This window comes from Thalassophryne amazonica, chromosome 20 (genome assembly GCF_902500255.1).
Source record: "Thalassophryne amazonica chromosome 20, fThaAma1.1, whole genome shotgun sequence".
Classification (NCBI taxonomy): Eukaryota; Metazoa; Chordata; class Actinopteri; order Batrachoidiformes; family Batrachoididae; genus Thalassophryne; species Thalassophryne amazonica.
In genome coordinates this window covers 34,502,930-34,521,127 of record NC_047122.1, presented here as the reverse complement: position 1 = coordinate 34,521,127, position 18,198 = coordinate 34,502,930, and the positions used below count along the sequence as shown (strand labels likewise).

The following is an 18,198-nucleotide window of genomic DNA, read 5'->3' as shown; positions in this document are numbered from 1 at the left end:
AATAGGAAAGGAAAAAAAAAGCGAAAAATAATTTTCCACACATTTATTCAAAACACACAGCAAACTATAATAAACTAAAAAAAAATAAAATAAACTGTTTTGACACTTTATAAAGGTAATTTGAGGTCTTGTGTGAAAGGCTGTACAACAAAAAGGTTCAAACAAACAAATGCACATTTTGAACAATATATACAAAATGGTCTATGCGTTTTGTTGTCTATTGATATGGTAAACAGTGCTTTACACAGAGAAAGCAACAGAGTTATCCAGTAACATTCACATGCAAACTAGTGGAGTAATCCTGACAGTTACACACTCTTTGTTTGAGCACGTGAGATTGTCATCAGAGGCTCTCCGTCTGCTCCTGCTTTCAGTGATCGCTGTGCGTAATGGCGCAGGGCACACTGAGTATGTACTAATAGTATGTACTCATTGGAGCCCCCAGGGGGCTATTCAAATGGGTCAACTATTAACACATCACTCCTGAAAACGATATTTGACTTTTCACGTGAGGTAAATCTGGCCTACGATTGGATTTTGGAAAACCATGTGACTGTGAACCAATTCCGATTGGACACTCACATTGAGCACGTCATCACACAGCTTCTATGAGGAGTATAAAGATGGCCGATGGTTTGCGCGAAAGTCCGCAGGGTTAACTTTTCAGCAAAAAAAAAAAAAAAGTAAGTTTCTATCTCATATCATTTAAAAACTTATTTATAGTTTAGTAAAGCTTGGTCTTAGCCGTCGTATATGACTGTGTCGGCCCCAGAGATTTAATGTAAATAAAGTCCAAGACATTCAGTGGCAGCTTCATCACAGAGCCTCATCAACAACTATCACAAACCACTCCAAGCTGTTGATGTTAAAGGGGGCAATACAGTGTATTAAGAACAGGGGTACATAAACTTTGGGTCAGGGTCATTTGAGTAGTTTCTGTTGTCATTATGATTTAAAAAGAGTAAACACAGTTGTTTGACAGTAAATGGCTTCACCCAAACACTACCCATGAGCGGGGAAAAAAAGGTTTTTGTGTTATCTTTCATATTCTGTGGAAAATGGCCAATAAATAAATAAATAAATAAATAAATAAATAAAATAAAATTCTGCAAGGGTATGTAAACTTTTTAGCAACTGTATAGCAGTTTTAGACTTTGGATTGGAACTGCAGTTTTCAAAGTGCCTGACAGACCGCACTCAGGGTACAAAAGGCCCAAATAATGCACAGCTGCACTCCCATTATTGGACCATAGGAGGACTTGGCCCTTTGTCAGACAGTGTGGGTAGTTAGTGAAGCGACCAGATGCTGACCTGTCACTTTCTGCACTACGGGAAACAACACTGATTACACACATTACAACTAATGACATCCATAGAAGTGCACTCATAATATCAGGGTTTGCAAATGTCAAAGAGAAACTTGCAGAGTGAAATTCAGCAGCTGAAGTGTCATTATTAAATACAGGGCTATATCTGATTCTTTCCAGGCCAATAGATAACTGCAGTATTATCTACAAATTGCTGTTTCACTGCAGTATTTTCATTTGTGGTTTGAAGTCTGCGGCATTCACTGAAAAAGGTTACAGACAGACAATGTGATCCGTGATCAGTTTTTTTAAGAAAAAAAAAAATGCCTGTGCACAGATATTTGACAGTGACATTTCTCTTTGTTCAGCTTCTCTTCCACCTCAGTAATTTCAGTGAGTAGATGAGAAATTTGGTGGCACACTGAAGTGTTGCTTAAAGAATTGATGTTGAAACACATCACTCTTAGTGTCAGCAAAAGTCTTGGAAACTGGCACTGGGCCACAGAGTCATTTTATCTACTTAGTCAATGCCAAATTCTATGGCAGCACTTCCCCAATCCCAAAATGTGTTTCTACATTCGAGTTTGATACGACATTCCTACTTTCATGCGAGTTAAATCTCCCTATGAAAAGGAACTGGACAGAACCTGAACAGCAAATGCACACATTTATTCCATTCAAGCAGAAGTACACGGTGCGATCCAACTCAAAGTCCACTTTTGCACCCTTCCTGACAGGAAATGTGAATGTGCTGAAAATCTGAAAACTCTGGCACAACAGGAACTACATTAACATGGCCGCCTGTTTACTCAAGCAGCTAATTACACTTATAAACTGAAGCCTGTCTGAGTATTCATCTGCAGGTAGCCCTGAAACTACACCCAGACACGTCTGCAGGGAGGTCAACAAAATTACAGCAATGCACATAGATCATGCATATAATGCCAAACGGGGCTGAGATAAAAGATACAACTGAGTATTGCAGTAGTTTTTGTCCCATAATAATGTATCAAATTTCCTGACCATCACATCTATACAATAAACAAGTTTTTAAAGTCCTGAAGTTTCTGTTAAATTCCTGTGATCACTACAACCTGCGCTCCTACAGATGCTGCTGTAGGAGGTGATGGTCTAGTGGCTAAGGTGTTGGGCTTGAGTCCAGAAGATCATGGGTTCAAATCCCCGCCTGACTGGAAAATCACTAAGGGCCCTTGGGCAAGGCCTTTAATCCCCTATTGCTCCCGGTGTGTAGTGAGCGCAGCACCCTGACATCAGGGTGAATGTGAGGCATTATTGTAAAGCGCTTTGAGCGTCTGATTCAGATCGAAAAGCGCTATATAAATGCAGTCCATTTACCATTTACCATAAGGTTTGTTGTCTCCCTTTACCCGGGGCACGTCATTTCGGGCGTTACTTCAGAGGCAAGCGTGTTGTTTTTTTCCGAAGCCAACGTGTGGGTGTACTTCAGTTTTCAAACCTGTAATGATTTAGATTAAAAGAAAATGCTGTTTGCAAGCTTTGGCATGGTGGAAAATCCCAACTTCAAGTGTACACTAAACATTATGGAGTCGTATCGCGTTCATGGTCCCAAACTGCAGACGCATGATGGAGTGTTCAGGATGTAAAAAGAGGTGAAGAAAAAGATATGCACTTTATTTTTATATGATGCTACAGCATCTGCATTGTACTTCAGTCACCCAAAAATAATATTTCCGCTTTGTCTTTATGATTTTATAGCAAAATATTGTTCTAATAAGTTGGAATGAACATCTAAAGCAAAACTGTTTTAAATAAATTCACATTCTGAGTTATAGGTAGATGAAAACGTGTTCTGAAATGTATCAGTTATCCTGATATCAAACCAATAACCTGATCAGAGGTCTAAAAAAAAAAAAAAAAGATTTTTTTCCTACTGTCCCCCAGTTGTCCATTAGTATAATAAGACATTACAAGGTTATGTCTGGATGTACATTATGTGTGTTTTCTTTGTACCAAGTGTATACAACCCCAAATCCAATGAAGCTGGGACGTTGTGTGAAATGTAAATAAAACAGAAAACAATGGTTTGTAAACCCTCTTCAACCTATATTCAATTCAATACACCACAAAGACAAGCTATTCAATGCTCAAACTGATAAACTTTGTTGTTTTTGTGCAAATACTTGCTCATTTTGAAAAATATGCCTGCAACACGTTTCAAAAATGTGGGACGGGGCAACAAAAGACTGGGAAAGTTGAAGAATGCTCAAAGAACACCTAATTGTAAACAGGTGAATGTCATGATTGGGTATAAAAGGAGCATCCACAAAAGGCTCAGCCATTCATAAGCAAAGATGGGGCGAGGATCACCACTTTGTGAACAACTGCGTGGAAAAAAAATTCCAACAGTTTAAGAACAATGTTTCTCAACATTCAATTGCAAGAAATTTAGGGATTCCATCATCTACAATCCATAATATAATCAGAAGATTCAAAGAATCTGAAGAACTTTCTACACATAAGCGGCAAGGCCAAAAACATTGAATGCCCGTGACCTTCAATCCCTCAGGTGGCACTGCATTAAAAACCGACATCATTGTGTAAAGGATTTTACTGCGTGGGCTCAGGAACACTTCAGAAAACCATTGTCAGTTAACACAGTTCGTCACTACATCTACAAGTGCAAGTTAAAACTCTACCATGCAAAGCGAAAGCCATACATCAACAACATCCAGAAACGCTGCGGCCTTCTCTGGGCCCGAGCTCATTTGAAATGGACAGATGCAAAGTGGAAAAGTGTGCTGTGGTCTGATGAGTCCACATTTCAAATTGCTTTTGGAAATCATGGACATCGTGTCCTCCAGACAAAAGAGGAAAAAGACCATCCAGACTGTTACCAGCTCAAAGTTCAAAAGCCAGCATCTGTTATGGTACGGGGGTGTGTTAGTGCCCATGGCATGGGCAACTTACACATCTGTGATGGCACCATCAATGCTGAAAGGTACATCCAGGTTTTGGACACATGCTGCCATCCAAGCAATGTCTTTTTCAGGGACATCCCTCCTTATTTCAGCAAGACAATGCCAAGCCACATTCTGTACGTGTTACAACAGCATGGCTTCATAGTAAAAGAGTGCAGGTACTAGACTGGCCTGCCTACAGTCCAGATCTGTCCCCCATTGAAAATGTGTGGCGCATTATGAAGCGCAAAATACAACAACGGAGACCCTGGACTGTTGAACAACTGAAGTCGTACATCAAGCAAGAATGGGAAAAAAAATTCCACCTACAAAGCTTCAACAATTAGTGTCCTCAGTTCCCAAAACCTTATTGAGTGTTGTTAGAAGGAAAGGTGATGTAACACAGTGGTAAACATACCACTGTCCCAACTTTTTTGAAGCATGTTGCAGGCATCCATTTTTTTTGTTTTTGCAAAAAAATAATAAAGATTATCAGTTTGAACATGAAATACAGTGAGGAAAATAAGTATTTGAACACCCTGCGGTTTTGCAAGTTCTCCCACTTAGAAATCATGGAGGGGTCTGAAATTTTCATCTTAGGTGCATGTTCACTGTGAGAGACATAATCTAAAAAAAACAAAATCCGGAAATCACAATGTATGATTTCTTAATAATTTATTTGTATGTTACTGCTGCAAATAAATATTTGAACACCTACCAACCAGCAAGAATTCTGGCTCACACAGACCTGTTAATTTTTCTTTAAGAAGCCCTCTTATTCTGCACTCTTTACCTGTATTAATTGCACCTGTTTGAACTTGTTACCTGTATAAAAGGCACCTGTTCACACACTCAATCAATCACACTCTAACCTGCCCACCATAGCCAAGACCAAAGAGCTGTCTAAGGACACCAGGGACAAAACTGTAGACCTGCACAAGGCTGAGATGGACTACAGGACAACAGGCAAGCAGCTTGGTAGAAGACAACAACTGTTATGATTATTTATTAGAAAGTGGAAAAAACACAAGATGACTGTCAATCTCCCTCGGTCTGGGATTCCATGCAAGATCTCACTTTGTGGGGTAAGGATGATTCTGAGAAAGCTCAGAACTACACAGGAGGACCTGGTCAATGACCTGAAGAGAGCTGGGACCACAGTCACAAAGATTACATTAGTAACACATGATGCTGTCATGGTTTAAAATCCTGCAGGGCAGCAAGGTCCCCCTGCTCAAGCCACCACATGTCCAGGCCCGTTTGAAGTTCACCAGTGACCATCTGGATGATCCAGAGGAGGAATGGGAGAAAGTCACGTGGTCAGATGAGACCAGAATAGAGCTTTTTGGAAGGATGAGAACAACCCCAAGAAAACCATCCCAACCGTGAAGCATTGGGGTGGAAACATCATACTCTGGGGGTGCTCTTCTGCAAAGGGGCCAGGACGACTGCACTGTATTGAAGGGAGGATGGATGGGGTCATGTATTGCGAGATACTGGCAAACAACCTCCTTCCCTCAGCAAGAGCATTGAAGATGGGTCATGGCTGGGTCTTCCAGCATGACAATGACCCCAAACACACAGCCAGGGAAACTAAGGAGGGGCTCCGTAAGAAGCATTTCAAGGTCCTGGAGTGGCCTGGCCAGTCTCCAGACCTGAACTCAATAGAAAATCTTTGGAGGGAGCTGAAACTCCAAATCTGAAAGCTCTAGAGAAGATCTGTAAGGAGGAATGGACCAAAATCTCTGTTGCAGTGTGTGCGAACCTGGTGAAAAACTACAGGAAACGTTCGACCTCTGTAATTGCAAACAAAGGCTACTGTACCAAATATTAACACTGATTTTCACAGGTGTTCAAATACTTATTTGCAGCAGTAACTTACAAATAAATTATTTTTAAAAAAATCATACATTGTGATTTCTGGATTGTTTTTTTTTTTTTTTTTTTTTTTTTTTAGATTATGTCTCTCACAGTGGACATGCACCTACGATGAAAATTTCAGACCCCTCCATGATTTCTAAGTGGGAGAACCTGCAAAATCGCAGGGTGTTCAAATACTTATTTTCCTCACTGTATCTTGTCTTTGTGGTGTATTCAATTGAATACAGGTTGAAGAGGATTTGCAAATCACTGTATTCTGTTTTTATTTACATTTTACACAATGTCCCAACTTTATTGGAAATGGAGTTGTATGATTATGCTGAGCCCGTGGAAATTATGAAGCAATCCGTCTCAATGAGAACTGATAACATCATCAGTATACAGTGAAATAATAAGAAATGCACACACAGTACTAACAACTTCAACGATGCAAAAGAGCAGCCTTCAAAACAAAAAACTAAGGTTGTGAAATGACATTCTGGGCTGTTAAAAAGCTGCAGGGTTACTTTTTAAAGTAATTCTTGCTGCTGTGTCTAAAACATTTATTTATAAAACATTTTTTATAACACATGTAAAGTATTTCCAGTGGTTGGTTTAGCCTCATTAAACCAACTTTGTATTTTTCTGCACACATCTTGATCAACAGTATACAATGTGGCAGTGCTGTTGCGTTCAGTTAGGAAGACCGCTGCCCTTTTTTTTTTGTCATTAATACACCCTGCTGCAGCTTTTCTGCCAGTGTTATCACAGATGCAGCCAAGCTTCCACCGCAGGCTGCCTCATCACCTGAGTAAGAGCAATAACAATCTGAAAAGCAGATATTGCAGTTTAGGGAGAGATTAGCCCACAGCAGTGGGTACAGTAATAACAGATGCAGATGCAGCGATGCCCCACAGTCGCCGATCTAAAACAAAAAGCCTGCTACGCTCGGCAGTGGGAAAGAAGCACGCGTTTGTCCTCCTTCCATTTTCTCTGGCTCGTATTATTTTCACTCATTGTTTCATTCCTTTTCTCATCACAGCTGACTGAAGTATTTGGACTTGCCCCGGTGCCCAGCTGTGCAGCAGTTTAAAGTTATGAAAAGAGCTACATGTTGAATAAATCAGTGGCAATGAAGCAGCATAATGAAGCCGCAGTGTTGAATTTTTAAAAAAAGACATGAGAGGAGTGTTGCTGAAAAGTATTTCTCTTGTCTGTTTTATTTCTGCTGTTTGAGGGTTCAACGGCACATTTATTAGATGGATGTACAACATATGTGTGGCAGGATCAGGTGTTGGCAGGTGACTTTGTGGTAACTCACCAGCGTTTCCTGACCTCCGCCGGCTCTCTCCACGCCCAGGTGTTCATCTGAACTCTTCAGCTTCCTCACCTGAAGCCAAACACACCTGTTTTTTTTAAAACTCATATCCTTCAACTGCTGCAGTTCAACACACATCCAAAAGACAACATAAAATGCAACAATGTACAAACTCAGACTGTGAATAAACTACAATTACACATTTTTTTCCTCTCTCTTGTAAAAAAATGTTGCTTAGATTCCATAGATCAAAGTGACTTCTTCAAACGTGGTGTTGTGACAAATTCTACTTCAAAACAAAAATGTATTTAATTCTAAATGAGAATTGGGAAATTCGATTTCTATAGCGCCTTTCAAGGAACCCTTGTGCTTCCTGAAAATTCACATCTTCTTACTAAGAAAATGTTTCTCTCTCTCTGTGTAACTAGCTTCTGAAAAGTTTCTGTGTAGGCTCTCAGTTGTCCAGGTGGTTTCCATAGTAGAGAAGCTTGAATCTTCGACTGGACTGGGTTGCTTGACGTGAATTCAAGCTTCTCTACTATAGCTTCTGAAAACTGAGGATTGCTCACTTCTTCTCTCTTTTACTTACCATATTTATTAGTTTAATCATTGCAGTTGATTATCTTTGTTTTTTTGGATTGCTGGTCAGTTAAAGATGGCATCGAGATCAATGGGAAATGTAAACTACTGTACGAGTATTTCTGGAATTTCTCGTATTTCTGGACTCTAAATTGCATCAGAGTATTATGCACATCTGTCCAAAAATGCTTTATGGAGAGGAAGAAAAAAACCCACAAGGTCTATAAATTGCTTCAAGCAACAAGAAGCAAAATTTATTTAATCAGAGCCTTGTTTATTTTTAAAGCAACTACCGCATTAGTGAACAGAAGCTAACAAGCTAATTGTTACTGTACAACACACAAAACTTGACGGTTGAGCCACAATCAGGATTCTTGCTTTATATTTTTTGATGTTATTGGTCTACATCAGGGGTGGCCAAGTTCGGTCTTCGAGAGCCACATTCCTGACACTCTTAGTTGTCTCCCTGCTCCAACACACCTGAATCCAATGAAAGACTCGTTAGCAGACTTTTAATTAGCCTTTCATTGGATTCAGGTGTGTTGGAGTAGGGAGACAACTAAGAGTGTCAGGAATATGGCTCTCAAGGACCGAACTTGGCCACCCCTGGTCTACATTCTTGTGAAAATTACAAACAGAACTATCCAGGAGTATTTTTTAGCCAGGAAACTCATGAATGACATGTAACTTTTATGTAACTATGTATACAAAGCACATGATTCAGCATTCATTAAAAACAAACTATTAATTTTGGGATGGTCAAAGTGCATTCCTTTCGCTCGGACACAGTCAGGGTCACCTAACACTTTCACATTTATACTAATGACAATAAAATATGGCACTGACACAATATTCACCAAACTATACAGGAATGCTAGCATCACTGTCTTTGTGCCGGTTTCAATGTGTCAAAATGTAGTGTCCATAACAATTGTAGTGTCCTGTAACATTATCCTATTAATGTACAAATGCTGTGCTAAATGTCTGAACGTGACCTGCTATGGACACATAGGACATGATGCGATGCACATGATACAGTATTTTTTACAATCAAAGTCATTATCTTGCAATGAATATTACAAAACAAGAATTTTGGGATACTCGAAATGAATTCGGGTCAGACACAACTCGGGTCACTTTTTCCCCACTACAATGAAAAGTAAAATTTATCTACAGGTGAACCTTTTTGTTTTATCTGCAATGTTGCTTCAAAGCATGAAAAAAATGTGGAAAACCATTTAAATATCAGAAAAGTTGAGCTGTTGAAAAAAGGGACATTTCCAGTATTACCGAATAGTGCACTTGTAACTGCTAGAAAATAACATAAGATGTACCAGCATAATTTTGGGAATTAAATCACGGTTTGTCAACACTTTAAGACACAGAGTTTGGTGCAGATTTCGTTTGCGTTATCATTTGTTACATATATCACGCGAAACGGGTTTGTGATTTTGGGCAGTGATCAGTTTGTTACCAAGGCAACTGAAAACATGGAAAATAACTTCTGAGGTAGGTTAAATATACTCTTAAATTTCAAAAGCTTTTTGGGTAATAACATGTCATTTGTTAAATTAGGGAATAAAGACTTCATATCATTCAGATAAGAATTTTTTATTTTTTTGAAATATTCAATAAATTGTTTTGAAATATTTTTTCCCTTGTTATGCTTATTAGTGCAGTGCACTTAAGTATTATGTGATATAATTGCATATTATCATGATTATCAACAAAATGTAATAATCCAGGGGACAAATAAATGTCAAATATGGCAGGCCTAATTGTCAATGTAGTGTCAGTAACATTATTTATAATTGAGGCTTTAAAATAATGCCAATCCGTGAATTTCAATGACTGCTTCATGAAATTTTCAGATATGATTCACCAAATGGTTACCTTTGATAATACACAAGTGAAACACCTGGAAAATATGTTCAAAATTTTCATGCATCTGGTCCCTGAATTGGAACCCTGATTGTGGCTCAGCTCTGAGTAAACGTTATCTTTTAGCCACTGAACAGATGATCACAGGTAAAGTAAATGTGCAATGTAATTACACATTTGAAAACTCGTTTGTAAAATATGTAAAAGATAATAGCTTTACTTTAGCTTAGCCTAGCTGCCCTGTTTGCTGCCTTCTTGTTGTCTCACAAAGTCCAAACAAGTGGATCGTAGTAGTATGTAAGTTACATTCGGTCTCTTTATTTCAGAGCATGGTCTTTCAGTTTGAGAGCATGGATCGTTAAATTCACTCATTCTCTCTAATACATAAAATGTCAGATGGTACCAACTTGTAGCCATAGATGATAATAAAGCCTTTTTCATATATACACACACGTCACTTTGGAATATAAATCACAAGCACAAGCTAATTAAAAAAAACTAAAAACATCCTGCAACTATAGTCCAGAAAAATACAGTATGCATTTTTTAAAATCACATAAAGCCTGAAAGTACAGCAACTATTTGAGTTTTGTTAAAAAGTGAGAACATGATTCAATACCTTGCAACAACAGTTGAAAAGTATCGAAGCTCAAAATACATTATACAGGCCTACGGCAAACATCAATTTGAACATTCACGTCTGTAACACAGCTCCCAAAATCAACCACAAGAAATAAAGTTTGCATTTCTTCTTCTCTTTCATGCACTACTGGTTTCCACACTGCCACACCTGCAGCGTTGATCAGGAAGGAGCTCCGTAATGAGCCTTGTTCTGTGCTGGATCAGACTGATATGGAAACAGCCCACAGAGATACGCACAGCCTGCATGCATAAACGCAGTAAACCCCTGAAGGACACACCCCCCCGCACCAAAAAATACACATGCACCAAATAATAATGCATGAAAATTGAGTGTGGGTGCAGAAAGTTACTGCACCCAGCACAGTGTAGTCTGTTAGAAATGACCCTGCAGAGGCATGAAGAGGACATCAAAGCCAGGGACATCCTGCTACGCTTTCATCCTTCAAACATTAACACCGTGCTGCCACATTTCCCAAAGCTCGTCATTATAATGTCAATTGAAGTGTAAAATATGATGTGTAGCTTCAGCAAAGACAAACAAAACAAATCAACAGATGCCACTCATTCTAACTCACCTCTTGAGTATTTTTATATTTACTGTGTTTCATTTTTCTTTTGCACGTTGTCATTTACGCATTCATTTCATATTTGAATGACTTTTTGTCTCAGATTTCTGGTGTTGTTTTTCAAAGTGGTGCTTTAGTGAGATAAACAGAGACACAAATTTAATCAATAAGGAAACAACTGTTGTCTGCAGAAACATAATGTTTATTTGGATGACATTTATTCAGGTCTAACTATGCGGTTGTCAGTCCATGTTTCCGAGACAAGGAAATGAAAGACGAACATGAAAGGAAACAATATTATGCTGATAGAGTACATGCAGTACTCTTACTTTCTTTGAAAGTAACTTAAACCATCCCAAAATACTGGCCTGGGGGCCACATCTGGCAAGTGAGGTAATTTGTAAGGCCTCCAGAAAGCATTTACAGGAATGAGAATTCTATGCAGATCCACATATCTGAGTTTGCACAAAACTAGTATTATGCCACAATGACAGCGATTGAAACAAGATTTTGGCCAATCAGCATAACTGTAACAATCATCTGCCTTGACGTCGTCTCCAATTGCCATGTTCTGATACTATCACAATAAACAGTTGGCCAAAATGTAACTACATCAACCAGTAGAAATTCATCTAACTGAGTACTGAAAAATGCTACAGGTGCGCCGGCCAATGAACATAATGGAAGGAGACCCTACGGTCTTGCACAAACATGGAGACAAGCAGATTGTCAGGGAATTCTCACAACTGCATTTATTGTCAAATTTGAAACATCTTGTTTATATTTATTAACATTTTAAATTTGCCGTCACCTTATTATTGACCTTTGATTTTTTTTTAGTGTTCTTCATGGTGTATATGGAGAGAGTACTCCTACGACTACCTCTACAAATTATATATCTACGTTTTTAGTTTAGTAGTTTTCAGTACAGTATAAACCCAGCAGGAAATAATTTTGTAAAGTTAGATGATGTACATAGTTAGCTAATATGATAGTCGCCAAAAGGTCATGTCAGCAACTTCAACAGAAGAAAAGAAAGACAGTACGATTACTATGACTTCAGCTTGGCACTTACTGTCTTGGAAAAACATTACTTCCTACTTCTGGAGTATCTGCCACTGCAGAAAACTAATTGTATTCATGAACGTTTCCTGATAAGAGAAAAAAAACAGTTTGCCAAAGTCATATATCCTCACGATTACCTGGTAAGGTGAACTGACACGAGCATGGCTTTGACTCACGCACTAGCACGCATGTCCTCGTGACGATCCCACCCGCCTGCCATGCGCTCTGTGCTGGACGCTGTGTATATAAAATAAGTATTCCATGGTGGATTAATCATTTTTTCTGCAAATTGACCATTGAAAACAGCTCTAATCACTTCCTGAATCACAGAGGAGGCTGCAGCCAAAGCCGTTTGCAACTACCTGCAGAAAGCATTTTGAGCCGTCTAAAAAGGTAGTTATTTGTCTTGTTTACATTGTCATGGCTTGATAAAACAGTTGCGTGTTTTGTCCTTCTTGTGTGCAGCTGTTAAAGTGTTTATGTTTATAACAGATTTAACATCTTGTTATAATCCTTCAGACGATCTGCACTCTGATGCGATCCGCTGACGTCACCACTCGCTCTGTTCACTTCTTTACTCGACGAGCTGCACAGTGTTGGAGATTAGATTGCGCCACACAGCACGACATTTGTGCGTGAAAAATTTTTTGAACGTTTCAAAATTCTCTGTGTACAATAGCACACAGACGATCTGCACTCTGATGCGATCCGCTGACGTCACCACTCGCTCTGTTCACTTCTTTACTCGACGAGCTGCACAGTGTTGGAGATTAGATTGCGCCACACAGCACGACATTTGTGCGTGAAAGATTTTTTGAACATTTCAAAATTCTCTGTGTACAATAGCACACACCGGCGCCCCTCTCGCTTCCTGTCCACACCCGTTAAAGACGAGTTTACTCTCCAGCATGACACATCACGACACAGGTCATGCTATTGCGTGAATCAAAGGTATGTTCGTGTCAGTGGGCCTTTACATGCAGAAGTGCAGACTTTAACGCACACCTGAGAAAAGCAACAGCTGGAGCACTCCTCTTTGATTCCTGAAGCAATTAGAGCAGGGGTGGGCAATTAATTTTTACAAGGGGCCACATAGGGAACCTGAATTATGCCCGAGGGCCACACCATCGATAACTCGGCTGTCTCCCATTACAAATTTTACAAAAAATTACCTGTTTAATAGCTTTTATAGGTACTTTTTCTTATTGTAAAAATATGTAAATATTTAAATATACCTAAATAAACCTCTCTAATGATTTGCAACACACAAGCTTGACATTATTAATATATGTAATAATAACCACAGACCTCATGAGGGCTGGACAGCGACATGCAAAGGGCCGCATGTGGCCCCCGGGCCACAGTTTGCCCAGGTCTGAATTAGAGTCATTTTCAACAGGTAACTCAGAAAGAAAATGATTATTGCGCTACAAAATAATTATTTTATATACACAGCGTGGCAGCCGTGGAAGAACGCACGGCGTCCAGCTGGGAACACAGCAGGTGCAATCGTCACGACGATGTGCGTGCAAGTGCGCAGATCAAAGTCATGCAAGTGTCAGGGCACCTTTAGTTCTTCAAACAATAGGATACAATTCAAGAACAAAATGCCATGGGTTTCTGCTGATTTCTCTTCCTACTGCATATGTTCAAATATGTTCAAATCATGATTATAACTCAGTATATTGTGTGCGTTTCTACCTTAGCATTGCTGTCAGAATGGCGCCTGGCACAGGCTTGAAGCTGGTTCATCCAAAACTGCTGCTCTTTGGCATCAGAGGCTGCAAAGACACAGGACATAAAACAAAGCCATAAACAATAAATACTAAACACATTTGATAATGAATAACCAACAAATCCTTACATGACTACAATAACGCGAAGCCACTGGAGGAACATGTCTCTATATTATCAATTATTAAACCTGAAAATACCCACTTCTATTCCTTCCCAGAGTTACTTCAGACCAACCAACACTGGCAGTAGTAATCTAAAAATACTGCAAAGTACCACATTTTATTTCCAAATAACCACAGCAGTTTCAGAGCATTTTTACAATGCAATGAATAATGTTTAAACAATTAAGTAGTATAAGCTTTGGGAACAAGCCAGTCAACTAAAGTATCGTTTTATATCTGGCATTATATCTGCTGATCCCATCTGTACAGATTAAAAGAAAAATCAATGAATGAATGAGAGTGTGGAAAGCAGGCACAGGCTGATTACCAGTTCCACTGCATGCCACAGCTAGAAAGTGCCATGATTCTAGAACCATGAAGATGCTGTGTTAGACCCCTGTCACGCATAGTAAGAATGCACAGGAACCAGGCCAACACAGCAAAAATGGCCATAATTCGGAAGCAATCAGGAAGGAAAGAGGCATGTAGACTGTGCTCAGATCTCATCCAGACTGCCTCGTCTACACCTGCAAGTTCGCGTCCAAAGCGTATTTAGACGACACAAGCCACTGTCAGACAGCCATAAAAAGCGCTGACAAATGCTTGATGTCCAAACATCTGGATTGCAAACATGGGGGCTTTGCACAGGACCTGCCGGTACTGGACATTGGAGTACAACCAGTATATGGACCGGACTCACGCCATATGTGTCAAAAGCCGGCATTGGTGCTGGCACTCTCTCACTCCCATGCATTCACATCTGCCCTTGTCCTGCCGTGCTGCTGTCAACCACTGGACTCCTTTTGCTGCTAAAGTTTGCTGGCAGTGGGCCAAGCTTTCCCATGCACACAACATTCGTCAGACGCAACCTTTCCAGGGAACTTTAATTTCTTTTTTTAAATTTTGCCCACTTCAGCATAAGCAGCACAATGCAACTCTGCACACAGCAATGTCCAGTTGGATTGTTGGTGCGCAGTATGTCACATGGGATTTATTTATGCCATGGTTGTTTGCACACAGCACAACCGGGTGAAAGGGTTTTCACCACAGGCTGTGGTCCCTGGCTCCTGTCTGCCCTGCACTGTGAAACGCTCCTGGGGCTGTACTGGAGGTGAGATTCATATTTAACAATGCTGTCATGGCCTGGCGAAACAGTTCCTCGTCATACCTCCTACAGAGTTAGATGGTGAGCAAGTAATAATAAGTATATTACAGAGGTGAGATCCGTTCAGTTCCGAGCCTCTGACGTCTGCAATGTGCATGAGACAGCGGTGGGGTGCACCTGCCCGTGGTGTCAGAAATGATGAGCACAATATTTCACATTATTTATGTCGTCTATGGGAAGGAATGGAAATGTACCTGTATTTTAATGTCTATTACCGATACAACAGCCTGTTTAGATCTGCAGCGGCGTGCGCTGTGCGCCGCATTGACCTGCAGTGTCACAAGGTGCTTCTGGCTTGATTGCACATTGTTCACATCCACAGCACATGATGAATGCGTGCCACATACATGTTATTACATATCAACATTTTCTTTGCTCATCCTGGCCGGAGTCCAGTGGAGGTGGACAAACATGGCACAAGCAGGACATGCTGGCAGGCTGACCAATCCATCTCAGAGCTCAATCAACTGCGATCAGATCATTTCAAATGCTGTTATGACGCTGTCAGAAGATGTAGATTGCAAACAGATGGCGCACAAACTGCACACAGTCTGTCAGATGGGCATTCCATCTGACAGCGCCAAGAGTGCTTTGAACTGTGCAACACACTCGGGACAGCTGAGTGAATGGGACCAGCTATGTAGACTGCTCTGAAACTGCTGTCCCTCTGTCTTCAAACCGCACCTCAACACTTCCCGACTGTGGCCGGATGTGTCATTCTGACGGTATTCGGCCTCAATCGGCGTATGTGTGACGGGGTCTAAGACAGTATGAGCTCTATAAACACAGCTACAAATATGATGTCATTCTACATGGTTCAGTCACTGAAATAATGTGCCCATAAAAGTGTGTAATAGGTGATTAGATTTGGGAGTAGCTTAGTCAAAGGTCAAGGTCATAGAAAGCAGGGTCCAAAAAGCACCTTTTTTGTATAGCTCAATAACCAAGAAGCCTCGATGGATCAAACATGGTGGGAATATTACTTGGATTGATATCAAGAAGTAATTAGATTTGGAGTAATATGGCCAAAGGTCAAGGGAAAAATAGTCCCAAGTTTGTATATCTCACCAGGCAAGGAGCCTAGCTGGATCAAACTTGGTGGAAATATTACTTTGATTGGTATCAGAAGGTGCTTAGATTTTGGAGTAGTTTGATCAAAGGTCAAGGTCCAAAAAACCCAAAAAAACCCTTGTTTTTTTTGTACATCTGTACAGCCTAAAAGCCCAAATGGATCATCAGATTTCGGAGTAGTTCATAGGTCAAGTCAAAAGTCAAAGATCAACAAAAGCACCTGTTTTTATCTCAAAAACCAAGAAGCCAAGCTGGATGATCTAAGGGCCCCTTCACACACAGTGCAAATAAGACAAATCAAAGCGAATCACAGCGAAACAGCTCGTATGAGCAAACCACGAAAACATCGAGCCAACAGGCAGGTGTGAACGATCCCACTGCGATGGTTTCATGCGAGCAGCTGGAGCATGTGTAACCACATCGCGCAGCTGCTATGAAAAAAAAAACAAAAAAAACATGCCGCCACGAGATTCAAACCTGCATTTTACAAAAGCTCCGATTGCCAGCCAGAAACTTTACCACTGCGTGTAAAAGGTGCAGAAAAATGCCTGAAATCAACAAGTAGATGGACGTATTTAAAAAAAAAAAAACCCACACACCATAAAAAAAACCACAGAATTTTATTGAATCCGTCTTATCAAGCGGATAATACAAGTATGAACCGTCTGTTCCTCTGTAGATGACCCATGGTCACAGACATACAGTCATAAAATGACATGAATGAATGAGAAGCAGGGTGCTCTTATCATGTCTACATCTGCTGAAACTGGCGTGTCCAGCAGGACAGACACCACGCCATGTGGAACAGAGCTCACATGGGTAAAGTGACATTCAGATCGCCCACTGCGTGTTATGATCTGATGGTCTGTATCACCTGGAACAGCCTGTCAATGTGCACACTGTGCATGCTCTTTAGTCCATCGCAAAAGCGATATATGTTTTTATGTATTTTCATGTGAGGACAGCAAGCACACACGCATGTGTCCGTCAAAACACGGTACGTGTTCTGCAGCTGTGACGTCCAGGACCAGAGATGTCAACAGCTGCTGCTGTTGGCAGCCAGCCATGCCTCCTGTCCGTTCAAACCAAGTTGTCACTCTGTGATCAGATGAGAGGCGCTTCGCCTGCAGGGGGGCACGCGAACCACCCGCATGCCATGTGTTGGGGAGGAGTGGGGGGATGTGTGAAACACATGCACAAGTGTTGGGGGAGCCGCAACACTCTAGCATGCCACATGTGTACTTGGCAACTTCACAGTCATGGGGGCACTTAGACAAATTTCACATCCAGCTCAAAAGTCATTGTCTGCTGACTGCTTTCGTGCTAACAGCGTGAATGGCCACACATTTTCTAAGTGCCAAGCGAGCAGTGTTAGATGTCCGTGTGTGTCACCTGGAATTTGGTCGACACCTGCCAAAAGAGGGCTCGAATGGGCTCTCACAGGGCACACACTGTCTTTCAGCCACTGGTGTGCGGAAATAGTTGTAGCGACACGTGTACGTTTTTCACAACTGGCATTCAATTCCTCCTTCATGCGCTAGTTGACTTAAATTGTGGGGCCCTAAACGTGTTGACAAGCAAAATATTTGTGATTGACTGGTATAAATTATTTCAAAATTAAGTCATACAAGTCATATGATGAAGGCATACATAGTTAAACACCACTGCTGACATATCGTATATATATATATATTTTCTTGTACATTTATATTGTGGTGTGTAGAACGTGCACGGTATGCATCAGCCCTTTGATGCCTTTCATTTTTGTCTCTTGAATTTTTCACATATCTATGCAATTAGCTCCACAGCCACCAAACGCAAATGGACTGAACCAACAAATACAGCCTACTGGGAGGAAAATTGTCACAAAAACTGTGAGGTTTCAAGCGTGACTTGAGACGGGTGGG

At 40.5% G+C, this 18,198-nt stretch overlaps 1 protein-coding gene across 2 annotated transcripts in view; it reads right to left on the bottom strand.

Annotated features, from left to right (window-relative positions):
• The window catches only part of LOC117501642 (oxysterol-binding protein-related protein 10), a 144,845-nt gene that overhangs the window by 84,087 nt on the left and 42,560 nt on the right, over positions 1–18,198 (bottom strand). For both annotated transcript variants that reach the window (XM_034160564.1, XM_034160565.1), the window contains exons 3-4: positions 13,859–13,938; positions 7,428–7,496 (exon numbers count right to left, since the gene is read on the bottom strand). In XM_034160564.1, coding sequence (XP_034016455.1) covers positions 7,428–7,496; positions 13,859–13,938 — 149 coding nt within the window. The remainder of the gene's footprint in view (positions 1–7,427; positions 7,497–13,858; positions 13,939–18,198) is intronic.